Source organism: Hyaena hyaena, unplaced genomic scaffold (genome assembly GCF_003009895.1).
Source record: "Hyaena hyaena isolate Hyena2069 unplaced genomic scaffold, ASM300989v1 scaffold_13, whole genome shotgun sequence".
NCBI lineage: Eukaryota > Metazoa > Chordata > Mammalia > Carnivora > Hyaenidae > Hyaena > Hyaena hyaena.
In genome coordinates, this window is record NW_024080645.1 from 1,834,475 (window position 1) to 1,860,984 (window position 26,510).

General features: G+C 58.7%; 1 protein-coding gene across 1 annotated transcript; it reads right to left on the reverse strand.

Moving 5' to 3' along the window:
* Position 1: 1 nt before the first annotated feature.
* Positions 2 to 22,864, reverse strand: KIF7 (kinesin family member 7). Its single transcript, XM_039216648.1, is given in 18 exon segments — positions 2 to 727; positions 864 to 1,010; positions 1,320 to 1,518; positions 2,295 to 2,501; positions 3,055 to 3,270; positions 4,213 to 4,389; positions 4,590 to 4,715; positions 4,905 to 5,102; positions 14,242 to 14,444; positions 16,116 to 16,268; positions 16,452 to 16,567; positions 16,927 to 17,072; positions 17,902 to 18,129; positions 18,655 to 18,771; positions 19,504 to 20,044; positions 20,206 to 20,599; positions 20,903 to 21,103; positions 22,537 to 22,864. Coding segments are annotated over 18 exon segments (4,014 nt in total). The 3' UTR covers positions 2 to 410.
* Positions 22,865 to 26,510: the final 3,646 nt, after the last annotated feature.

Below are 26,510 nucleotides of genomic sequence, written 5' to 3' on the forward strand. Positions count from 1 at the left end.
GTCTCCTTTATTATAAAATGGTTTTACAAAATTCTAAAATTAGGCCCAGTTTCCCGCCGCATACATAAGACCATTTAAAACACAGCCCCGTTGCCACTCACTGTTGTGCATCCGCCACCAGCCGAAGCCCAGGCCTGTGGGCACCTGCACGCAGGTCTGAGACCAGAAGTGCCTTTTGGAAACTCTCAAGCCAAAAGACAGCAAGCCCAGTACCCTGGCTCAAAGGAAAGGAGGGGCAGGAAGTCACAGATTAAAAGGCGTCCGCCCCACTGCGTTGTGTGCGTTGTGGCCCGGGTTTGCTGAGGCCACTGGGGCAAGATCAGCACCGGATGTGGAGGAGAGCTCCCAGCAGTCTTCTGTGACCTCCGGGGGCGGGCTCGGCCTCCGCGCAGGCGCACTCTGCCCCGAGCCTACAGGGGGTTCCTCCGGACATCAATGATGCCCGCGCTGGCGCGGCGCGGGTCCCGCCGGGCCTTGGGCAGGGGCGCGGGGTTGCGGGGCAGGCCCGCCTCTGCCACAGGGAGGGCCCGCACCCCCAAGGCCTCCTCAGCGCCGCCTGGCTCCTCACCGCACAGGCTGGAGCGCCTCCACGGCAGCGGCAGCGGCAGCGGGGCGCGGGGGGCCCCCTCCGGGAGGGGCTGCTGCCTGAGCGACTCGGACCCGGGGTGCAGCTCCTCTTCGTGTCCGGGGCCTGGTCTCTCCAGGCACAGCGCCCTCTTCTCTCCACCTGTCGCCCAGAGGAATGACACTGGTCAGGAGCGGAGGTCCTAGCCCCCCTGCGTGGGATGCCCGGGGAAGAGCTGGTTACAGGGGTTCCCAAGCCTCCCCCGAGGCGGGGCAAAACCGGGTCAGATGAGCCTCACCCCTGCTCTGGCCCGTGGCACACAGGCTACTGAGCTGCTGCTTCAGTTCCTGGTTCATCCACAGGTGGCGGCCCAGCTCCTTCTCCAGAGCTTGGATCCTGCTCTCGTACTGCCTCCTGCTGTCGGCCAGCCCCTCGCCGAGGTGGTCTAGACAGGAGGGGGCAAGGAGGAGGGCGGTGAGGGGTTTTCGGGGGGTGGGGGGGGCAGGGAGGGCGGTGAGGGAGGGCGGTGAGGGGCTGCGGAGGAGGGGTGGGGGGGTGTCAGGGAGGGCGGTGCGGGGCTGCGGAGGAGGGGTGGGGGGGTGTCAGGGAGGGCGGTGCGGGGCTGCGGAGGAGGGGTGGGGGGTGTCAGGGAGGGCAGTGAGAGGTTTGCAGGGGGGGTGTCAGGGAGGGCGGCGAGGGGCGGAGGAGGAGGGGTGGGGGGCGGGGGCAGGGAGGGCGGTGCCTGGCGCCTCACCTCGGCTCTGCTGGAGGAGGAGCTGGATGCTCTGCTCGTGCTCCTTCTGCTGCAGGGTGAGCTGGCGGTCCATCTCCAGCCGCTGCCGCTCCAGGGCCGCCTCCAGCCAGTACACCAGCCTCTGCTGCTCCTCCAGCTGCATCTCCAGCTCCGAGAAGGCAATCTGCTGCTGGTGCTGCTCCTCGCGGAGCGTCACCACCTGTCCCCAAGACCCAGCCGGGCTCAGCCCCCGACCGATCGTGCCCGCCCGGGGCTGCAGGTGCCCGGCCAACCCGCCCACCGCCCCCACACAGATGTCACTAAGGAATCACCAGGCCGTCCTGCGGAGCCAAGACCTGGCCACACACACCTTCTGGAGAGTGTTCTAGGCAGTGATTTCCAAACGACAGGTCAGCTGACAAGAGGAAGCTTCCCTTCTGCCCCTGCCTCACGCTCCCCCGGAACCCCATGCTCCCCTGGAGCCCCACGCTCCTAAGCCCCCAGGCAGAGCCCCGCTGAGGCCGGATGCCCAGTCCCGGCGCTACTGCTGCTTTAGGCAGAGGGCCTGTGGCTGTGGGGACCCTGCCTGCGTGCTGGAGGCTCAGCGTCCCTGGTCTCGTGGCCAGATGTCCCCTGGGGGCAAAACCATCCCTGCTGAGAACCACTGATCTGGGTACATGAAAGGGGCCAAGAGACCGGAAAGTGGGGGGGAGAGGAGACCGGAAAGTGGGGGGGAGAGGAGACCGGAAAGTGGGGGGGAGAGGAGACTGGAAAGTGGCGGGAGTGGAGGGAGACCAGATCTTAGTGTCACTAGGAAAGTTAAGCTTTAAGGAAGAGAGTCTGAGGCAGCCCTGGAGACTGGAGCTGGCCCCAATTCTGGCCCCGCATCTGGGAGGAAACTGCCCTCCCTGGAGCTCCCAGTGGACCCCTCCCCCATACGAGTAGGGAGGCGTGGGGGGAGGGAGGTGGCAGAGTGCCTCTGAAGCGGTGACCCACCTTGTCAAAATACTTGCAGAGTAGGGCTCTGGTCTCCGAGGACGAGAGGTAGCTGAGCTTGGCCATGAGGTTCATCTCACACTGGGACAGCAAGGAGGCCGAGGCCCGTAACACCCGCTGGCGGCACGTGATGGCCTCGTTCTTGTACTCGATGGCAGCATCCAGGGCCTCGATGGCCTCGTCCAGCTGGAACAGCGTCCGCTCCTCCTGCGGGACATGGGGGGGTGGGGGGCTGGGCGTAGAGGAGGGGGGCCCGGGAGCCCGCGCCACGCACACCCACTCCCTGGACGACGGCCTTGGGCAGCCAGCCCCAGCCACAAGGGAGACGCCATGTCGCCTCATCCTGAGTGCAGTCAGCACATCCAAAGTGTCCCTGATGGGTATGGCAGGGACGGGAAGCTGCCATCACAGCCCCGGCCCCAGGGCGAGGCCAGGCTCTGCTAACAGGCCGCTCTGTGCGGCGCTGCTGCCTCCGTGTGCCCCCCCCCCCCCCCCCCGTGTGCCCTCCCGCTGCCTGTCGTGTGATCTACAGCAGGAAGCACGGAGCTCCCGGTGCCAAAGGGAGGGCATGGCGGGTCTGCTGCGGGCACCAGAGGGCGCGCTGGGGTGAGTTTGTCGCAACAAGGCTCTCCGAGGCTCAGGGACTGGCCACGAGGCGCGGGGACGAGCTGCCACGCTCGTTCTCACACAGGGAGCCAAGGCGCGGACACGTGGGCGGACACGGCGCGGTACGCACCCCCGATCCTGCCGCGGAGCTTACCTCGGGCGACAGCAGGCTACCCCGCCGCAGCTTGCCATCGATGTCCAGGCGCTGCTTCAGCAGCGAGTCCTTCTCCTGGCGCAGGGCGTCGATCTCCCCGCGGAGCCGCTGCTGGCTCTGGGCGCTGCCCTGCCGCAGCTGCCCGCTCTTCTCCGACAGCTCCTTCTCCAGGTGCTCCAGCCGGCTGGACACTCGCACGATGTCCTCACTGAGGGCCTGGGGGGCGGTGGCGGCGCCGGGGCTCAGGGCGGGGGCAGCCCCAGCCTCCCCGGGGTCACAGGAGCCGCCCAGCCACGCGATGCTAAGAGTACTGACTGCGGGCCTTCCCTCAGGAGCCCTGCAATCTGGGAGCGCTGCTCGCCGGGCGGGCCTGGCTCTCCGCTCTGCGGCAGCTCGGCCGCTGGCACTAAAGCCTCTGCGGAGGTGGGGGGGGAGGTGGGGGGAGGGGTGGGGGGAGGGGTGGGGGGCCAGAAGGATCCTGACAAGCACCGGAAAAGGCACTCCTGGCAAAAAGGGGGCAGCGCCAGACGATCCAGCAGCACCCTGAACCCTGCGGGCACCGAGCCTGGACGCCTGCTCCGGGCAGGGCTCTGGGCTTTGTGTCTGACACCGGCCGCCCTTCCCACCCTCACGGCAACACTGTGACTCCACTTGACCGCAGGGGCCACTGGCTCAGAAGCTCCTTACTCGAGAGGACGGAGTAACGCAGGGGGGACAGTACTGCTCAGCAGGGAGGCCGCCATCTGCCCCTGTCTGTCAGCCTCCAATGCCTGTGAGGCCTGGTTCTCCGTGGCCACCCGCCTCGCTACACTGCCTGCCATTCCTTGTTCTGCCTGCACCGCCCAGAGCAGGCGAAGTGGGTGAAACGAAGGGCGGGATGCGTAGCCGGGGAGGGTCTCCCACCTGCGCGTCAGAACCGGCATGGTACAGACCCTGATGTCCCAGGTTCCCGAGGGATCCACAGGCTACACCCCGGAAGGACAGAACTTGACGCAGCTGGGACTTAGCCGGCAAGGACATCACCCGCAGGAACCTCCCCCGTCTAGCTGCCCCCCGGCAAGGCTGTCATCTGGAGGGATTCAACCAGAAGGGGCCGCCTGATAGACTCTCACAAACCCCGCCGGCCGGGCCGCCCCTGGAGCGGCGGCGGGCCCTCACCTGGCTGGACCGCAGGCGCTTGCTCTCCAGCCCCGTCTTCTCCTGCATCAGGGCCTCCTTCTTGGCCAGGATGGCCTCCCGCTTGCGGAGCTCCTCCCCCAGCTCCTCCAGCGCCCGCCGCTGCTGCAGGACCTTCTCCATCTCCTGGTCCAGCCACTTCTTCTGCTCCTCGATCTTCTGACGGGGGTGGGGGAGCGGGGAGGGAACGCAGCTCTCAGCCCGGCAGCCGCAGGGGTGGGGGGCGGGGAGGGAACTCAGCTCTCACCCCTGGCCGAATGGGCTGCCGCAGGGGTGGGGGGAGGGGAGGGAGAATAGTGCCCCCCCTGCCGCACTCACCCCCTCACCCCACCCCCCACCCCAGGGACACCCGGCCCCACCTGCTGCTGCTCCAGGCTGATGACGGAGCCGTTGCTGCCGCTGCGCCGCTTCCTCTGGAACGCCGCGATCTCTTCCGTCTTGATCTTCAGGATCTTTTGCTGCTGCTAGTGCCTCCGCTCCAGCTCCTGGGGACGCACCAGGCGGGCGGCTCAGGGGCAGAGCCCTGGCGGGGGGCGGGGGGCGGGGCGGGTCTCCCCAGAGGCCCTCCGGAGCCGGCCACGCGCCCACCGGTCCCCACCCCTCCCCCGGCTCGCGGGCGCCGCTCACAGGTCACGCGGAGAGGCGGGCGGGGGGCGGGGGTCCTGCCCACCCACCTGGACGCGGTGCTGCCGCTTGTTCATCTCCGTCTCCAGGCGCCGCTTCTGCTCCGTCTCCTGGCGCAGCCGCCGCTGCAGCTGTCCCTGCTGCTGCCGCATGAGCTGCACGTGCCTCTCGAGCTCGCGCAGCCGCTTCTCGCTCTGCGCCGACAGCGACGCCAGCCGCTCGGTCGCCTGCTTCTTCTCCCTCAGCACCTGGGCCGACACAGCCTCAGCTGGGCCACCACAAGAGGGCGCCACTCAACGGGGCGGGCCCAAAGGACGACGATGGGAGAGGGGGGCGCACAGAGGGGAAAACAGGCCAGTGGGTAACGGACTCGTGACCGCAAATGATGGCAGCCACTGGACCATTTGCTCTGAGCCCGGCACACATCTAGGGTTCTGCGTGTAGCAAATAGGAAGAAGCCATGGAAAAAAAGGGATGACCAGTATCCCTACTTCGCAGACTAGAAAACTGAGGCACAGAGAGCTCAGGAAACTTGACCAAGGACACACAGCTAGTAAATGGCAGGGCTGGGATTCAAATCCAAGGAGTCAGACTCCAGAGTCCGTGCTCTTGACCATGCTACGGAACTGTCTCAGCTGAGCTGGGGAAGGAAGGACGGACGGACGGACGGAAGGAAGGACAGCTGTAAAGGCGGGCGGATGGAAGGGTGGGTGAATAGATGGGTAGGATCATACAAGGGTGGAAAACAGGAAGGGGCACCTGGGCGGCTCAGTCAGTTAAACGTCCAACTTTGGCTCAGGTCATGATCTCAATAGTTCATGAGATGGAGCCCTGCATCGGGCTCTGTGCTGGCAGTGCAGAGCCTGCTTGGGATTCTCTCTCTCTCCCTCTCCGCCCCTCCTCCAGTCACACTTTCTCAAATAAATAAATCTTAACAACAACAAAATACAGATAGTGCATGGATCAATAAAAGGCAATAGAAGGCAAACGGAGAGATGGATCAACAGTCAGGTCACCTCAACTGATAAAATGTGTTGGGGAAGGTCATCGAAAGGAGGTGAGCGCCAGTTGATGCAGGACCTGGACCCATGTGATCAGGGCCTCCTCGCCCCCTTCCCTGTGCCTGGAATGTGGTTCACACTTGACTTTCCCGCTCCCAGGGGCGACTCCAAGGACACGGCCTTGAGACGGTGACGTGCCGAGAAACTGGACGGCACACACGACTGACCTCACGTAAGGCCCCTTTATAAACTTGTAAGATGCAGCAGGTGGGCCTGGGGACCCACTCATGCTGCCGCCGCCCAGGACAAGCCTCGTAAATCAATTCCCTTCGCTGGCTGAATCTGCCACTTTGCAGCGTGGGGCGGCTGTCTCTCTCCGTTCTCTCCCCGCCATCCGCATGCGGGCACCGGCTTCAAGTTCCGTCGGGAAGCTTGCAAGCAGATTGCCACGGAAGCAGCGGGCCTCAGGAAAAAGGCATCAGAGAGGAAATCCTGAGCTGGCCAGACCTCCGCGTGGGGAGAGGCGGCCCCTCTGTCAGGCGCTATGTTGGCCGCAGGAGCATGGAAAACACTGGCTGATTTTGGGGCTGGGTGGAGAAACTGCACAGCACACTGGGGCAAAGAGGGAAAAGGTAAGGCTATTCTGCTGCCTGCTGGGCTGGCGTCCGGAGAGTGGGCCGAAGACCTCGTAAAGCTATGAGGGCCCAAGACGCCTCTCACTGACATCCAGGCCCTGCGGACAAAGCCTGATTCAGATGCTAAGAGGTGGAGTCCTGAGAAGGCGAGAACGAAGCGTGGGAACTGAGGAGGAAACAAAGTGCCCCGTGTCTTCCGACCCCTGACACAAAGGAAAAATTTCTCTTATTTATGTTGTTTTGAGAGAGCATGAGCGTGTGAGCTGGGGAGGGGCAGAGAGAGAAGGGGAGAGAGAATCCCAGGCAGGCTCCACGCTGTCAGCACAGAGCCCTACGCAGGGCTCAATCCCAAGAACCGGGAGATCATGACCTGAGCCGAGATCAAGAGTCAGACACTCAACCAACTGAGCCCCCCAGGCGCCTCACAAAGGAAAACTTTCAATAGCAATTACCCAAATCTCCTTGAAGAAAACTTGCCTGTTCTCTCTGTCCCTTGAACTTGTAGATCTTAGCACGTCTTTGAAACATAAACACCCCAGGATATGACCAAACCATTGGCCACAGAGACTGAAGAAGGCAAAGTGGGGGGTAGGGAGAAGAGCTTTTAAAATACAGACTGCTGGGACACCTGGGCGGCTCAGTCGGTTGAGCATCTGACTTCAACTCAGGTCATGATCTCACGGTTCTGGAGTTCGAGCCCTGCGTCAGGCTTTGCGCGGACAGTGTGGAGCCTACTTTAGATTCTCTGTCTCCCCCTCTCTCTGCTCCTCCCCGCTTTCACTCCCTTTCAAAAACAGACATACATTTAAAAAATTAAAATAAAATGCAATAAAGTACAGACTGCTGTAGGAGTTCCCTTGTCCGAAATCCAGCCCACAGCCTCCGAAAGATCACAAGCGTCAGTAAAAGCTTCAGCCATGTGAGCGGGCTGGTTCATGGCCGGAGCACTGAAATGAAAGCTGAGAAAGTTGCAGAAGGGATGGGAGAAGATGGCTGAGGAGGAAGACTAAGCTCACCTCGTCTCACAGATACAACTAGGTAACACTCACATTGGAGCAGAAACCCAGAAACCCACCTGAGGACAGGAAGAACAAACCACAGACTAAATGCAGAGAAGAGGCCCGTGGGAGAGGGGGGAAGGGCAGAGACACGGTGGGGAGCTAGACCACCACAGGACCATCCACGGGAGGGAGGGACACCAAGGAAGTGGAGAAGAGAGAGAAACAGACCCTCACACCAGGGCACCTGCACGGGGAAGATGAATCACCATAGCATTTGGCTTTGAAAACCAGAGGGGCCAAATTTCAAGAGTTCTTAAAAGTAGCGGGACTTACAGGCAGAGAAGGACAAATATATGTTTGCACATATAGGAGGATTAGGAGGAACTTAATGGAGGACCGTGGGGGAGAAGAAAGGGGAAAATAGTTGGGGAGAGGGAGAGAGGCAAACCATGAGAGACTCTTGAGTGCTGAGAACAAACTGAGGACTGATGGGTGTGGGGGGGGAGGGGGGAGATGGGCATGGAGGAGGGCACTGTGGGGATGAGCACTGGGTGTTTTATGGAAACCAACTTGACAATAAACTATTTGTTAAAAAAAAAAAAAAAAGGTAGCAGGACTTAAGCATCCAACTCCTGATTTCGGGTCAGGTTGTGATCTCACGGTCATGAGGTTGAGCCTTATGTAAGGCTCTGCGCTGAGCATGGAGCCTGCTTAAGATTCCCTCACTCTCCCCCCTCTGCCCTTTCTGCTTCATTCACTCCATTTCTTTCTTGCTGTCAAAAAACAAAAACAAAAACAACTTAGAACTTTAAAAACTCAGAGGGCTCAGCTCTGGGAGGGCCCAGAGGGCAACAGGAAGTGGAGTCCTACCCTTGAAGAGGCAGCACAACACACAAGGGTCGGAGATACAGACAGAAGCAGGAGTTTGAAAAATGCCCAGGGCACATGGGAGGGAGGGTCATTTATTAATCTGGAGGGACAGAGCTCCCTGGGGGACTCCTCCACGGACAGAGGAGTTGGCAGGTGCCATGGCCACCCATGCCCCCAGCGTCATCTACACACAGCCACCTGCGGGCAGTGCACTCGCTACCTTACTTCCCTGAGCCTCGTCCCACGGCGCTCAGGCGGGTCTGCCGCCTCCAGGCAGACCTGCCTCGGTCCCAGCAAGGCAGGATGCCTCCCCCAGAAGACGGCACAAGCCTTGCGAACACCATGTGCCGCGCGCTTTGCAGATCAGCCTCCTCTGACCCCGTGGTGGCTCCTGGCCATAGCGGCAGGAGGTCCCCTCTCACGAGAAGACAGCTTGCAAACCCTGCTGACGGCAGGTGCCCTGCCCCTGTGCACGTTACAGATCCATCCCCTCTAACACACTCTTGGCCAGAGCCCGTCCAACCCGGGCCACAGCCTGGCAGTGTGTGAGCAGCCCTGACAGACCCCAGCACCACTCCAAAGTGACTCCCGCCGAAGGGAGAGGGGATGACAATGACACTAGTCAGACTGCGGCGCCGGCAGCAGGCTGGGGGCAGACAGCCTGCCCCCCTGCAGGCCGTGCGCGTCAACCAAAGCTTCTCCAGGGGAAGCACAGGGAAAGGGCCTGCCGTTCGGTGCTGCCAGATTGCCAGCACCAGTCTGTTGCTGCAAACCCCTAACCAGATGCAGCTCACACCAGACTGGCCCCAGACTGGCCCACTAACAGCACAGGCACCAAACTCTGCCCACCACAGGCAAAGAGAGCCACTCCAGACGACAGGATGGGTGGTGAAAGCAGCCACAACACTTGGGTGCACACAACACACATGTGAGAGATTTCTGAAGCACCAGGTTCTGGTGAACAGGGGACACTGCGCTGCAGGACCTCCTCCTCCTAAGGCCACACTTTCTAGAACAGGAGATGTAGTGGACTTTCCTAACACACAAAAACCGACCCAGAGTTAGACAAAATGAGGAGACAGAGGAATATGTCCCAAATGAAAGAACGGGACAAAATCACAAGAGACCTAAACAAAACAGAAATAAGTAATATGACTGAGAGAGGATTTAAAGGGGTGCCTGGGGGGCTCAGTTGGTTAAGCCTCCAACTTCAGCTCAGGTCATGATCCCATGGTTCATGGGTTCGAGCCCTGCATTGGGCTCTGATAACTCGGAGCCTGGAGCCTGCTTTGGATACTGTGTATCCCTCTCTCTCGGCCTCCCCCCCCCCCCCAGTCTCTCTCTCTCAAAAATAAATAAAAATTTAAAAAGTAAAGTAACAGTCATAAAGATACTCATTGGACTTGAGAAAAGAGTGGAGGACATCAAGGAGACCCCTGATGTCCTGAACAAAGAGACAGAAAACATAAAAAAGAACCAATCAGAAAAGAAGAACACAATAAATGAAATTAAAAGGACACTAGAGGGAATAAATAGCAGACTAGAAGCAGCAAAGAATGGATGAGGACAGAGTAACAGAAAGTAGTCAAGCTGAGCAGGTGAGAAAAAAACTATGCAAAATGAAAACAGATTTAGAGAACTCAGCAATTCCATCCAGGGTAATAACCTTTGCATTATAAGAATCCCAGAAAGAGAGAGAGAGAGAGAGAGAAAAGGGCAGAAAATTTACTTCAGGACATAATACCTGAAAAGTTCCTGAACCTGGGGAAGGAAACAGATATCCAGATCCAGAGGCATAGACATCACCCAATAAAATCACTCCAAGGAGGCCCACAACAAGACACTTAGTAATTAAAATGGCAAAAAGTAGTGATGGAGAACTTTAAAAGCATCAAGAGAAAACAGTTACATACAAGGGAAAGCCCCTAAGACTACCAGCTGATTTTTCAGCAAAAACTTTGCAGGCCAGAAGGGAATGGCATTCACAGGACTGACAGGAAAAATCTGCAGCCAAGAATACCCAGTAAGGCCATCATTCAGAATAGGAGGAGAGAGAAAGCATTTCCCAAACTGGACCACTTTCTTACACCATACACAAAAATAAACTTAAAATGGATTAAGGACCTAATCTGAGACCTGAAACCATAAAAGTCCTAGAAGAGAGCACAGGCAGTAACTTCTCTGACATCAGATATAGCAACTTCTTTCTAGATAGGTCCCCTGAGGCAAGGGAAACAGAAGCAAAAATAAACTTGGCATTTCATAAAAATAAAAAGCTTCTGCAAAGCAAACAATAAAACTAAGGGACAACCTATGGAATGGGAGAAGATATTTGCATATGACATATACAATAAAAAGTATCCAAAATACATGAAGAACTTAATCCAACTCAACAACAACAACAAAAATAGTCCAATCAAAAATGGGCGGAAGACATGAACAAACGTTCTCCAAACATGCAGATGGCTGCCGGGAGCCACACCAGCCTCCCTGGATGGCAGTCACAGCAAGGAAATGGCAGCGTTTACACAGCTCCAGCCATGAGAAATGAAAACTGGTATCTCCTGCTACTACTGGCTCATGTTGTGCTGCTATTGATCAGGCCTCACAATATTCCATATCAGACCAATATTCTGAACACAGATACCTCATAAGGAAAAGCATATTCCTGCCTTTGCAAGAGAGATTTTGGATGAAAGCTCTATGGATGATTGTCAAAAGGCTCTTCCTATGGGCCTTGCAGATCCAAGACTTAGGGGGTTAAGAACACAAGAGTTACAATTGAGCCTGGCCCTGAGACAAAGAGCCTATTTCAGGGCAGAACATAGTTACTACATATATCTTTGCTAATTGGTGAAGCATAGCAGTCCCTTCCTCCAGGTCTACATTCCACAAACACCCTCCCTTATACTGGCAGCTGGGACGAGGATAGATAAGAGTAGCTAAAACATAAACCCAGGTGCAAAACGGACACATTTAGGGCCCCCATGATGGTTTCCACACACAAACCAATTCAGAAACATTCATCCTCTCGAGAGCCAGACAGAATGACTCCTAGCTTATCTATATACAACTTAACCTAGATATTATCCTGTTTTTCACTAAGAACATCTTGTTAATTCCTTGGTTGTAAATTCACTATGACTGGGAATAGTTCTGCAGAATATCAAAAACTTGTTATCGCAAAAGGCCTCCCATTGTAGAAATTCCTTTCTCTGACTTCATGTTGTTGCTGAACCTTTAAATAAAGACACCAAATCCGACAGGACAGAGATGCCTGCCTGGTGATCAGAAAGAATCTCGGGGCTCTCTCACTCTCTCTCGCCGACACCGTCCATCCTTCAGGGACCCCTGGACCTGTCGGAGCCGGCGCGGCCTCTGACAGATGGCCAACAGACACGTGAAAAGATACTCAACATAACTCATCATCAAGGAAACACAAATCAAAACCACAATGAGATATCACCTCACACCTGTCAGAATGGCTAGAAGTAAAAAGAAAAAATAACAAGTGTTGGTGAGCATAGAGGGAAAAAGGAACCCTCATCACTATTGGTGGGAATGCAAATTGGTGAAATCACTGGGGAAAACAGTATGGAGGTTCTTCAAAACATTAAAACTAGAATTACCATATGACCTAGTAATCACACTAGGCGTTTACCCAAAGAAAATGAAAACACTAGTTTGAAAGGATATAAGCACCTTATGTTTACTGTAGAATAACTTACAATAGCCAAGATATGGAAACAATCTGCATCCATCAATAGATGAATGGATAAAGATGTGGTATACACACACACACACACAATGGAATATCACTCAGCCCCCCAAAAGGATGAGATCTCGCCATTTGCAATAACAAGGATAGACTTAGACAGTATTATGCTAAGAAAAATATGAGAAAGACAAACACTGTATCATTTTGCTTATATGTGGAATGTAAAGAACAAATGAACAAAGAGCACAAACACACCCATAAATACAGAGAACTCATGGTGGCCGGAGGGGAAGGGGGCAGCATGGGTGAAGTGGAGAGGGAGGTACAGGCTTCCAGTTATGGAATAAATAACTCATGGGACAAGGCACAGCACAGGGAATAAAGTCCATGGCATTGTAACACTGTGTGGTGACCGATGGTAGCTGCAGCATTAGTACACACTTGATGCATCAGTACTTTGTGCACCTGAAACTAACATATGCATCAACTATACTTGAAGAAAAGCTCCCCAAAACCCAGGGGGTTACATTATTAACAGATAAAGCGACTCTGATGGAGAACTAAAGTACTGCCCCAGGTTTCATACATCTGAGTGATCAACCAGTAGAGTCTGTGGCCCCATATGCCAGACTGGGGCCCCTTGGTAAGGCACCCAATCTCATCAAGGTATGGAAGTCATGGGCAACAGCCACGGTCTCAACTCTCACCATGGAGCCACGTGCAGTGCTGCTGAGAACACCAACCCCCACCACGCCTGGGAAAGGGATGGTCTACTGGAACTTGCCATGGGGTGTCCCATCAAGACAACCAGGTGAGAGGGAACTACTCAAGTCTCCATGGGACCCTGTTGGCCTGCTACAAGCTGGACCTGGTGAAATGCACTATGTGTGGAAAGGTACACGTGTCACTGGGAGAGGGAGGAAGAGGGGTTCCTGGTTGGGCACATCTCCCCGGCCATCTCTGCACGCCTGGCAGTGCTCCCGCCCCCAGCCGACATGTATGGCTTGCACAACCAGGCCAATATCCTAAGGCTGCTAACTTCCCTCTCCTCAAGGCCAGGTGGACACTGTTTTCCAAGAGTACCATCATTTGGCCGCCATCTTGGTTCTCTCCACTGGGCTGGAGGACAGTCCGCACACATAGAAGCCCTTACTAAATTCACCCAGCAAGCTTAAATGATAGCCAAAAAAGCCTGTCCTCACTCATCACTAAAAGGTTTCTGACGAGAACAGCTTTCTTCCAAAATAGGATGGCTTTGGATATTATTACTATGCCACAGGGAGGTACCTGTGCTGTTATCAAGACAGAATGTGGTGTGTTCATACCTGACAAGGCGGCTAACGTGTGATCTTTATTAAATCCAGTTGATCCATGAGCTGGACCCGGGTGATCAAAGGCTCCTCTCTCCCTCCCCTCCCGCCCCTCCCCTTGGAACATGGGTTCCACCTGCCTTTCCCAGTCCCTGAGGCGGCTCCAAGGACACGACCTTGAGGTAGTGATGTGGCGCTGAGAACACTGCATGGGACACACTACTGAGCGCAGTTACGGGATATTCGCGAACTTTTGAGATGTGGTGCGTGGGCGCAGAATCCACGCCTCCTGCTGCCGCCCAGGACAAGCCTCGTCTGCAAGCTCTCTTGCTTAGTAACCTTCCTACCTGGCACGGCTGCCTCCTTCTTTGGTCCCTCCCTGCCCTCTGCATGCGGGGACCCGGTCCAGGTTACACCGGGGAAGCTCTAGAGGCGGTTACGAACCAACCAAGCATGACAGACAGGTGTTCAAGCTAGACAGACTGACGGACTGAAGGGTAGAAAGGCAGTGAAGACAAGATGGAGACAGAAGCGGCCGGGGAGCTGGGAGGGGAGGGCTGCACCAGGAGGGGGTAGCTTGCTTTCGACGTCCACCCTTCCCCCCCCCACCACTGGTCTCCAGGCAGCACTGGCCTCCCTGCCTCCGCCGTGTTTACGGCTGAGCCCCCCACCCCCCAGCTCTGTCGACATCTATGTAACACCAGCCTCACCCCGGGAAGCCGGTCACCAAACCAGCCAGGGGCTGGGCCACGGGGGCCCGAGCACCCACAGGCGCCCGTGAACCTGGGCCCCGGGGCCCACGTGGCTTGATCCCAGGACCCCAGCCACTGCCCCCGGGACTCCCACACTGACCTGCACCTGGCTCTGGGCGACAGCGACCCTCTTGCGGAACTCTTGGAGCTGGGACCGCTCGCCGGCGTCCTGGGGCTCCCGGCCCTCCAGCTCCCGCAGCTGCCTCTGGCTTTCGCTCAGCTCGGCCCGCACCCGCTCTGCCTCCTGCTCCAGCTCCCGGATGTGCTGGCTGTGCTGGCGGTTCAGGGCCTGGGCCGCCTTCCCTGGAAGGAAGGGGGGGGATCATCAGCACAGGCGGTGCCTCTCCCCCACGGGGACCATCTCCTGCTGGAGGAGGCGTTCCGGACCTCTGCCAGCCATGCTCACCGCGTGGGTTTTGCCAAGCCTGGTACTGTGATTTACTCACCAGATTTTCCTTTCAACCACTCCCTTTTTAAGTTAGAATTAGCCTTCTCCATAAAGTGACCCACAGAAACTATGGGTCAAGCTGGCTTTAATTTTTTTAATGTTTATTTTTATGAGACAGAGAGAGAGAATGCACGTGCGTGTGCACGGGGGGTGAGGGGGCAGAGAGAGACAGAGGCTCCCAGCAGGCTCCACACCGTCAGCACAGAGCCTGACTCGGGACGCAAACTCACGAGACGTGAGATCACGATCTGAGCCGAGATCAAGAGTCAGAAGCTTCATCAGCTGAGCCACCCAGGCCACCCCTAAACTGGCTTTATTTTCACCTGATACCAACTAGCGAACACACAGGTTGGGCCTGCATATAATTAAGCCTCTAGAACTAACTCCCATTTGCAGGAAATCTGGAGAACAGAGAAACGAGGTGAGTAACTCCGCGAGGAAGCCAACGAGCGAGTCCTGAACACGAGGGGGTTGGGGCATGCTGCAAGGCCGTGAGGAGGCAGGAGAGAGACACCTAACGAGCACGGCGTGTGGAACACGTGTGGGGCTGCCCAGCAAGCCAGCTCTGCCGAAGAACTGAGGGAACGGGCTTGTCCTCTGGACACGAAGGTGACATCAAGCTTCGTTAGATGTGCTCATGGCATTTCGGGTAAAGTGTCCAGAAAGAGGCATCCTGAAAGGTGTGGGGGTGAACTGGCAAGATGCCTCGGATTTGCTTCAAAACACTTCAGCCAAGACAAAAGAGAGAAATGGAAGGGATGCGGAAGAACCTCGTAACGCTAAATCCGAGTGATGGGCGCGCGGGGCCCTGCTCTGCCAGCCTTCCTCCTCCTCTGCCTGAAATTCTTCATGATGCATATGTTTTAATGTTTATTTTTGAGGGAGACAGAGAGCACGAGCAGAGGAGGGGCAGAGAGAAAGAGAGAGAGAGAGAGGAAGACTCAGAATCCAAAGCAGGTGCTGAGCTGTCAGCAGAGCGCCCGACGTGGGGCTCGAACCCACGAACCGTGAGATCATGACCTGAGTTGCAGCCGGATACTCAACTGATGGAGCCACCCAGGCGCTCCTTCCTGATGTATTGTGTAATAAATACATAACCCTTCAAATAAAAAGGCTCAGCTGGTCACTACTGCAGATCGTCCCCTGCCTCTTTACGTGCGTCCCCAGTAGCAAATGTAGCATGATTTGGGGACACCATTTGCACCCTAGGGGTAAAGATTCTGTGCCCAGCGCAGTAACTAACACAGCAGGCAGCTGTTAAGTACAACTACCGCTACCACCAACAGGTACGCTTCCCGAGAACCAGTCTAAGTGCTTCCGCTGAATTAAGTCACTTCAACCACCCAAAAAGCAGGTGCAATTATTACCCCACTTTACAGAGAAGAAAACAGAGTCACAGAAAGGCTAATCTACTTGCTAAAGGTCATACAGCTGCAAGAGGCCGAGTTGGCCACCGCACTAAGCCATCCGCTCCCCGTCCCCAACCACCCTCAGGCGGGAGGCCACCCGAAAGCCCATCACCTCACCTGTGCGGACCAGCTCGCCAATGAGCTCCTCCTTCATGCGGATGTTGATGGCCAGCTCCCGGATCTTCTGTTGCGCTTGGGCCAGACGCCACTCAGAGGCCGTGGCAGCTGGGGTCTGGCGGGGTCGAGCCAGGGCCTTGCTCCCACCAACTCCTGTAACAAGCCCACTGTCAAGGCCACGGCCCCAAGGAACAGTGTGGGGGGGGGGGGTAGAGGAGGGGGGAAGGCACGCCCCGGGCAGGGGCAGCGAGGGATGATGTGTGCACCGTCTAGGACAGCCACTCTGGGACCGTGGAGGGGAAGGTCAGAGCCCTCTCTGCACCTGAGGCAGCTCACCTCTGGGCCCCGGGATGGCTGTACCCAGTTCTTCAAGGTGAAGCTCTGGGCCCTTGCCGTCGCGTGGGCTCCCTGGGCGGGCCCCCACACTCTGGCTCCACTTGCTGATGCCGTTTCTGGAAGACAGAGGCAGGAGTCTGTACCCCTCCTAGCCAGAGGGAGGAGAAGCCCCTGGGCCTTCTATCCGCTCAGGGTCAATGGAACCTCAGGGCGTCGGTCTGGCAGAACTAAGGCCAAGGGGCTGGGCTCAGGGGGCGACAGACTGCTGGGGGCCACTGAAGGCGCAGTGAAGGCTGGGAACCAGGAGGAGGCCGGAGGCCCCCCCACCCCCAGCATACTCACCCCACTGGTTCCCAGCCCGAAGTCCCCATCTGCTCTTCCCGGTGGGCCGGGGCAACGAGGTGAGGGCCCCTGAGACCACAGTGGGATCCCAGCCTGGGCCCCGAGGTGGGCGGGGCGGGGGGGGAGCACTCACCTGCGCAGGTGCAAGGGCCGCAGGGGCGGCTGCGCCTCCTCCCGCTCCTCCTCCCGCTCCTCCTCCTCGGACGCAGCTGAAGAGCAGCTTCCGGGCCTGTCAGCGTCTGCCGGCAGCTTGGCTCCAGCCTCTCTCCCATCTGTCACCTGGTTGGGGAGGCGCCAGAGTTTCGGGACAGGAAGCCCCCAGGGCACCGTCCACCAGCCGTTGCCCATCAGCAATCTTTGCCCGGCCCTGTGCCCGGTCCTGCCTGCCCTCCTCACAGCCCCGTCATCCCAAGTCAGAGGAGGAGCTTCCTCCTAAGCCCCCACCGGCCCCTCTCCTGTGGCTCTCACAGCACCTCGGACTCCATGGGTGACAATTTGCCCCATCTTTGTACATAGGTCATCTGCACCCAAGTCTTTTTTTTTTTTTTTTTTGGTCTTTATTTCTGAGAGAGAGGCAGCATGAGCAGGGGAGGGTCAGAGAGAGAGACACACACAGAATCGGAAGCAGGCTCCGAGCTGGCAGTCAGCACAGAGCCCGACACGGGGCTCGAACCCACGAACCGCGAGATCATGACCTGAGCCGAAGTCGGACGCTTAACCGACTGAGCCACCCAGGCGCTCCCATCTGCACCCAAGTCTTAGCTCACCAGCAGCGCCCTCCAGCGTGGTGGGTGTATCACAGACCCTGTCAAACTCACGCCCTCCCTCCTCAATGCCTTAGGCTTTTACACCTGAGATGACCCAGAGCTTTCGGGAAGAAAGAACTTCCTCTGTAACCGCCTCGCTCCAAAAGTCTCTAGCCAGCCCAGGGACGCCCAGTGGTACCAGACCCTTCTGAGCGGCCCTACGGAGTCACCTATATTTTGGCCCTTTCTCTCGGAGCACTGGAAAAGGGCATCTCACAGCTGGCCCCAGGAATGCCTGGGGGGAGGGGTGCATCCCCCGCCCGAGCCTGTCCAACAGACACCCGGGCTCACCACCGCCTCACCTCTCCCCTATTCTCAGGGCCAACTTCATCCCCAGGAAGGCAGACGGCGGGCACCATGCCTAGCACGTGGCTGTAGGCACCGCCGAGCGGGGCTGTGTGAGGCCGGGGTGCAAAGGAGCCGGGAGGCAGGCCCTGTAGGAGCCCTGGGGTCCCCCAGCCAGGCCGCACCAGTTCGAGCCGCAGCCGAAGCTCGGCCATCTCCTGCTGCTGCTCCCGAAGCCGGTCGCTCTGGAAGACAAGTTTCAGGTGCTGATGGGGGGTGGGCGTGGAGAGGGTGCAGGGGTGCTGACGGGCAGAAGTGGCGGCAGCCGAAGACCAGGGGCCGCCCCACCCTCTCTTGGCTAAAACTGAGAAGGGCCAGATACCTCTGACCACCTCTTGGTGCCCCGCCCCCTGCCGCCAATGCGCGCGCGCGCGCGCACACACTCGCTCACTGGTTGTTCGGGGTCAAGCTCTCACCCCACCCCCACTAGCTCCAGGTCAGTCCTCCGCCTTCATACCAAACACGGCCGCCAGAGGGCGCCACAAGCAACGCTGGCCCTGTTACCCTGGGACAACAGGGACCCGTCCCACCTCTCATCCAGGTTCACGGCCATCACGCCCAACCACCGGCACCATTCTCTTCTTCACCTCCACGCTTTTGCTCCGTTGTGCCTCCCCCATCTTGGCCCCCTACCCGAAGCCCACCGCGGCCAACTCCCTCTCCTCCCGGGAGACTTAGCTCAAGTTCACCTGGAGGAAGCCTGCTCCCACCTGCAGCTTGTACTGCTCCATTGCGTCCTCCAGGGCCGCCAGGAAGTCTCGGTTCTCCTCCTCCAGGCGGGCCACCTGGCTCTGCAGGGCGAGCAACTGCAGTGCCCCCCCATCTTCCTATGGGGCAAGGAGAGAGGCTTCAGGCGCCGGAGCTGGCAAGCCTGCGGGTCTCGTGGGCGCCCCAGCCCTCTCCCTGCCCTGCTAAGGGTTCCTCCCCTAGCCCAGCTTGCTACGCTGCTGCAAGCCCTGCCTGCGATGGAGGCTCCAGAGCCCACCCGGCCCCTCTGCAAGCTATTTGGGCCATCTCTTGAATTATTAATTATCCTTTTGTTAATAATAACGGCACCGCTGGGGCGCCTGGGTGGCTCAGTCGGTTAAGCGTTCGATTTCGGCTCAGGTCATGATCTCACGGTTTGTGGGTTCGAGCCCCGCCTCGGGCTCTGTGCTGACAGCTCAGAGCCTGGAGCCTGTTTCAGAGTCTGTATCTCCCTCTCTCTCTGACCCTCCCCTGCTCACGCTCTCTCTCTCTCTATCTCAGAAATAAATAAAAATAAAAAATAATAATAACGGCACCGCTATTATTAGGAACAACCTACTGAGGCTCCACCAGCCTGCCGTGCTAGGCACTTGGTACACCTTCGGCCCTTACATCATCCCCACGTTATCCCTCTTTCACAGAGAGAGACCATCGCGGGAGGATAAGGAACGTGATCAAGGTCATCAGAATTTGCCCCTGAATCCGGAATGTGCTCCGCTGATGGACGAGGGGCAGGGGCCCCGCTGGCTGCGCGAAGGCGTCTCCCTTCCCCGCTCCCTCCCTCCCCGGGGCCACACCTGGCCCTTGGCCACCTTCGGCCCGCCGGGCGCCTGCGCGGCCTGCTCCTCGGCGGGGGCGCTCTCGATGCCGCTGTCGGGCCCGGAGGCGGAGCTCAGGGCGCTGCGCTCGCCCTCGACGGCGCACAGCCAGTCGCGCACCTTGCGGGCGGCGGCGCCGGGCAGCCCGGGCTCGGCCTGCAGCTCGCGCAGGAGGCTGTAGGCGGCGTCGGTGCGGGCCCGGTAGCGCGCGCACTCTGCGCCCAGGCGGGCGGCGGCGGCGGCGGCGGCGGCGGCGGGGGCGGGGGCGGCAGGGGCGGGCCCGGGGGCGCGCCGGCCGCGGTGGATGATGCGCGTCTCCGAGCGGTGGCGCGGGGGTCCCCGCGCGCCGGCCGCCGCCTCCTCGGGCGCGCGCTCGGCCTCGGGCCGCCAGTTGACCGTGGCGCGGTTGCGGATGTTCTGCGCGCGGCTGGCGTAGTTGAGGGTGTTGAGGGTCTCGTCGAAGTCGGAGGAGGAGGGGCTGACGCAGGCGATCATCAGCGTCTTGGCGTTCCCACCCAGCGAGTCTTTGAGGATGCTTAGGACACCGGGTGGGGCGCGTCAGGGGCGCCCGAGCGCCGGGACGGGAGGCGCCCGCCCCCCTCCCCGGACCCCGATTCCGACACCTGGGACTGGTGCGCCCGGAAGCCAGAGGGGCCCCATCCCCTCCTCGCCTCCCGCCGGCCGCGGGGCCCTCACCGGGTGATCTTGGAGTCCCGGTAGGGGATGTGGCTGCTGCGGCGCTGGGGGTCGCCCAGGGCGCTGATGACGTTGCCCAGCGCCAGGAGGCTGCTGTTGATCTGGATGCTCTCCTTGAGCCGCTCGCCCGTGCTGCCCATCTTGAGCACCCGCTCCGAGCCCGCCAGGTCCACGAAGTGGAACTTGGAGACCAGCAGCTGGCCCGCGGGCGGCCGGGGCAGGCGGCTGGGGGCGCGCCCCCGCTGCTCCAGGGTCACCGTGAAGACGGTGTGTGAGCGGCTGGACAGGCGGTTGAGGTGCGTGGCGCCCGTGTGGCGCGCCGCGTTGCCCATCTCCAGCAGGCTCAGCACCTCGTCCAGGCCCTCCACGGCCACCTCCTTCACGCCACACAGCACTGAAGGCATGGAAGGCTGTGAGCCCAGGGCAGGGGCGGCCCGGTGCCCAACAGGCGGGGGTGGGGGAGGGCCCTGCCCATCCGGGCTCAGGCCTGAGGGGCTCCAGCTTGCTCTGGGCTCACCTCCATGCCTTGCACTCTGGGTTCAGAAGTATACACTGAACTCAGTGGAGGCAGGAGAAAGGAAGGCAAAACCTTCCAGAGCTTGGGTTTCCCAGTTAGGAGGTACCCTTCCCGGACAGGTGAGCCACCCCTCAGCAGGTGAAGCCTCCTCAAGCCAAGTGCCCGACTCCAGTTCCTCACCAACATTTCCGCGGTCGTCTTCCCGAAGCTGGATGTCACGGCTGGCGGTGCCTACCTCCAGCAGGTCTCGGAACTCCTCCTTATACACTTCCAGATAGGACACGTGCACCAGACAGTCAAGCAGGTCGTTCTCGTCGATCAGCTTGAAGGCCTCAGCCATGGCCCGTGGAATGACCCCCTGCTCGTCCTCGTGAAGAGAAGCTGCGGAGACACCGCAGAGCCTCCTGCCACCAGGCCTCATCCCACGTGGCTCAAGGCCTCAAGGCCCCAGCCAGCAGCTGGAGGACAGGGCTCCAGCATGAACATACCAGCAGAGGCCAGGAACGCTGGGTACCTGCGCCAGGCGGTGCTCCAACGTGGTCAGGCAGAACCATGGAATTTCAGGGTTGGAAGCAACCTCTCAAGGTTCAGCCAAGCCCTTTCATAATGTAATAAGCATCCCCCCCACTACATCCCAGCCAGATCATCAGATACCCTTGGCTTGATTACTCCCCGGGTCAGAGAACTCATTACTACAGTCTATGCTCATTTATCTAAAGGACCTCCTAAATTTATCCCAAGGAAGTAAGAGGGTGTTCAGAACAGCACTCTTGATAACTTCAAAAGAATGCAAACATCCTAAGTGTCCATTCTTAGATCCAATAGGAAATCTGGTTACATAAATTACCTTAGATACACAATGGAATGCCAAGCCACCATTAAAAAATTAGCCTGGAGGGGTGCCTGGGTGGCTCAGTCAGTTGAGTGTCTGACTTCAGCCCAGGTCATGATCTCTTGTGGGTTCACGCCCCACGTCAGGCTCTCTGCTGACAGCTCAGAGCCTGGAGCCTGCTTCGGATTCGGTGTGTGTCTCTCTCTCTGCCCCTCCCCTGCTCACACTCTCTCTCACTCTCAAAAATAAACACTAAAATTTTTGTAATTAGCTTGAATATTTAATGATGTAGAGACATGTATGATATATTGTTAAGAAAAAACAGGATACAAAAGAATGGGTACAGTATAATCCCATTTTTTGAAAGGTAAAATAATTTTCTCAGAGAAACTGGGATGGTAACAGGGTGAGTGATTTCTGAAAAGCAAGTACCAAAAGCTTGTGTTTCTTCTGTATTTTCCTAAGTTTCTAGGACACACATATTAACTCTTATAACCTAAGAGAGAGAACGTTTGTGCTCCTTAACATGGGGTCCTTCAAGCGGCCCAAAGCAGCTCTCCCGAAAGCCTGCTCCAGAGGCTCACGGGGAGCTGCCCGCCCCCTTGCCAGGCAGCGGCGAACGCTCGGCTCTTCCAGAACAATCCCCTCTCCAACTACTCTGATAGAACACAGATCCCTGACCCGTGGCCACCATCCTGACAACCTCCAGACACCAGCCCACTGGCCTCGCCCTTGCTCCTCCTGAGGTTGCCAGAACCGCACAGTGTGACCCCATCTCTGTGGAGGCAAAAAGGCTCCCAATGTCAAGGGCTCTTCCTCCCGCCCCAGGCAGCCTACTGGCATGGCCACTCTCACCCTGGGCTGCAGATCTGATTGGGAACCCAGATCTGCCCGCCTTCGACTGGGGAGCGGCCGCAGGAACGCAGGGGCAGAAGCTGGGGACGCTGCGCAAGGGCACGGGGCCCCAGGCAGGGTCACTCACCCACGCTGGCCTCCCCCATGGTGTACGTCTTCCCAGAGCCTGTCTGGCCGTAGGCAAAGACCGTGGCGTTGAAGCCCTCGAAGAAAGCCTCGAGGAGGGGCTGCACGCAGGCCTGGTACACAGCCTCCTGCCCCGTGTCCTCACCCAGCACCACGTGGAAGCCGAAGTGGCGATCTCGACCGAGGGTGACGCGGCTGTGCCCCGGCTCCACCCTCAGGCAGCTCTGGTGCCCGTGCAGCAGCTCCTTGGGCAGCAGCGGGCGGACCCTCAGGGCCACCCTCACCGGGGCCTCCTCGGCCCCCGGCAGCCTCTGGGCCTCCAGCCCCATGGCGAGGGAGGGCTGCTCCCGGTCCTGTAGAGAGAAGAAGAGGCCATCAGCACCTGCAGGTGACCCGGAGCCAGATCCTGGGGCTCCTGGCCTTGGAGAAATGGAAGAGAGGGTGCCTGGTGTCCCAATACTGCAAGGGCCACACACGATCCCACATAGTAACACTGCACGGCTCCCACCACTGGCAAAGTGCTTCCGTGTTGCAGCTGCACCCCTCCCCCTGTGACCCCATCTCCTAGAACACACACACACACACACACGCACACACCACCACCACCACATCAGGGAGCTCCTTCCCCCAATACCCACCTGACTTCAAAAACCTCAGATCCTTCGAGACCAAACGCCTACCACCAAATCTGCCAATTCCACGTCCTAAATATCTCTCAAGTGCACCTGCTTCTCGCCATCTCATCACCAAAGCCCCCATCCTGGCCACTGACATCTCAACAGGATGACGTTTACCAGCTTCCTCACTGTTCCGCCCCCCTGTGCCCTCCACCTCAGCAACCAGGGGCATCTTTCAAAACTGCAAATGCAACCATGTTACTGAAACTCTCCCAAGACGGGCTCCCCACTGGCCTGGACCTTCAAAACTGTAACAGCCCTGCCTGGTCTGCTCACCTCCTGCACCCCACCTTTGCTCACCTTTCTCTGCCTGCAACACACTCCGTGTTGCCCGAGGCTCGTCATCTCTCTGGTTCTGGACTGGCCCCCTCTTCCTCAAGGAGCCAGGGAAGAGCCTGCGCTCGGTGTCCGCACCCCTGCACACCCACAACGCCCAGTGATGCTCCCACCGGCCACTGGCCACTCTGTTGCAGACGGAGCTGGGAGGCAGGGATCCTGCGGCCTCCCTCCCTGCAGCATCTCCACCGCCCAGCACAAGGTCGGGCGCTCAGTGGCTGCCCAACAGTGATGATGAACCGCCGCCAAACAACTCTCCGCGTGCCCCTTCTCTTCTTTCACGGTCCACACCGCCTCCTACCCACCGGGCCCACAGCACTTGGATGGTCACTGCAGAATTTTTCTCAGCACATGTAACGGTTCGTTCGTTCCTTCACGCAATCCTCCAGTCCCTGCTGGGTGCCGGGCCCTGGGGACACCGCGGTAACTATCGCGCAATACAGTGGGCGCCTTGGCGCGCCCGGCACCCCGAGCTCTTCCAGCTCCCCGAGTACTCGGGGCCCAGTACTCCGCGCACCCAAGGCGCCGGGACAACTCCGCGGGTGCGGTCCGGCGCGGCAGGAGGCGGGCGCGCCACAGGAGCTCCTGGAGTGTGGAAAAGTGACTACAAACGCGGACCCGACTCTCCCAGCGTCTGCGCTCGCTCCTCCCGGCCAGGCCCGGGATGCTGGCCTCAGGCCCCCGACTTAGGGAAGGGGGTGCCCCCGCCCGCTCAGGGAGGGGCCTCCAGGAGGCTGGTATGCAAAGACAGAGGCTCCTCGTGCTGGGTCAGGGCTCCCCAAGTGCCGGCTCCCGCTGCCACCCGGCGCAGGCCTGCGCAGGGAGAGGGCGAGCGCGCGCCTCCCCCCACCCCACCCCACCTCGACCTCCACCCCTCTCGGGCCCACACCCACCTGCTCGGGGGGGAGCACAGTCCCCCAGCGGTGCACTCAGGCTCCGAGCCTCCGCGCGGCGCGCTCCGATGCCGTCATCGGGACCCCCGCCCCCCAAAACATCCCGCCCCTCACCCGCAACTCCGCCCGCCGGGGCGCTCGGGGGCGGAGGCGCGAGCCGGGCGGCGCCGTGGAGTCGGTCCGCAGACAGGGCGGGGTCGCGGCTGGAGGGGCGGGGATTGGGCGGAGCCTTGTCCGAGGGCGCCGGATTCCAGCGCTGACTTGCCGAATTCTGGGGTCCCAGCGACCACCAGGGCCGGCCTGATTCTCCCAGCTGGAGAGGCCCACCTGCTCATGGAGCGGGGCTCCTGAATCCGACCATGCAAGTTGCAACAGGTGAGAAGACGAAAACTAACTAGGAGACTTTTTCGCTCCGCGAGAGTAGAGTGGATTTTCCCACCATAGATGCTGTGTAACAGTGGACTAAAGATAAGCTACTATTTATTCATTAATTCATTCGTTCGGGTGCAGACTTTCTCTCCTCCCGCCATGATTAATTACCCCTCTATCCCAGCACTGCCGACGCCCCTTGAAAGCTCAGCATCTCTCTCCCTTCCCCATCCCCAGGAAGCCTCCGCCCCGCTTTTCTCCCTGATTTCAGCACCCCTTCTAAAGCTGAGAAGGACCCATCCCCCATGAGATTCTCGAGCTTGGGCTGGGGGCCCTCTCCACCCTGTGTGAACGGGCCCTGGCTGCACCCTCTGCACTCACACTAGAAAGAGCCTTGCTGGGCCCCTTGTCTGCCAAGAGCCAGAGTGACCCCGGTAAGGGGTGGATGGATGAAGCCGCCAGGGAGCTGCTATTTCACCTTCTAGAATGCCGGACAGAGAACAGGATGGAGCTGCCCACCCCCCTCCCGGGGCGCCTCACCCAGGACAGGCCGTGACAAGGCCTGGCCCCATGGCGCTGGCTTGTAAGCCCCCAGCTGTGATGAGCAGGGTGACCGCCCGTAGGCTTGCAGGCTGCACTGGCACCCAGTCGCTTGTGCTGGAGGTGAGGTTCCCTGTGGGGTCTTAGCCAACCTCTCCAGTTAGGGAGGTTATGCTGGGTGAACAGCTCGTGGCGGCCTTGCAGAGGGTCTGTTCATCCTGCATCTACCTGGGCAGGGGCTTCCCCTGGGCTCTGCCCCCAAATATCACTTCCAGTGTGCCCCCCACCATCCACCCCGTCACTCAAGCCGTCCTGGTCTTCATCTCTTCTGTCCACCACTGAGCCCTTACATCCCCTTCTCCGTAGCTTCCAGTCCAGGGAAAGCTCTTTGTCCTCTACGCCCTGGACCCCCAGCCACCACTGTCCCTCACCTGGACCCCTGCAGAGCCCCCTCACTGGTCTCCCTCCTGTCTCTGTAACACATGCCAATTATAATAATACTAATAGGGGACTCTGGGTTAAGCATCCGACTTCGGCTCAGGTCATGATCTCACGGTTTGTGAGTTCGAGCCCCATGTGGGGCTCTGTGCTGACAGCTCGAAGCCTGAAACCTGCTTTGGTTTCTGTGTCTCCCGCTCTCTCTGCTCCTCCCTCACTCCTTCTCTGTCTCTGTCTCAAAAACATAATAAACATGTTTTTAAAAAATTTAAAATAAATGAACATTAAAACATTTTTAAAAATAATAATAGAGTACAAAATATGAAGGAGGCAGGTAAGAACAGTCGATGTCTCGGAGGGTACCTTCCAACTCTTGTTCTCGATATGTCTTAGTCCATTCAGGCTAATAGAACAAAATGCCCCAAACTGGGCAGCTTATAAACCGCAAACACTTATCTCTCAAGTTCTGGGGGCTGGGAAGTCCAGGATCACGCCACTGGCAGATTCAGTGTCAGATGAGAGCCCACTTCCTGGATGCCCCAGAGGGCCCACGTCTGCCCTCACATGGCAGAAGAGACAAGCTAGCTCTCTGAGGTCTCTCCTATAAGGACACTGACCGCATTCACAAGGGCTCCGCTTTCATGACCTGACCACCTCCCAAAGTTCCCACCTTCAGTCCCATCATCTTGAGGGATAGGATTTCAACGTCTGAACTTGCAGGT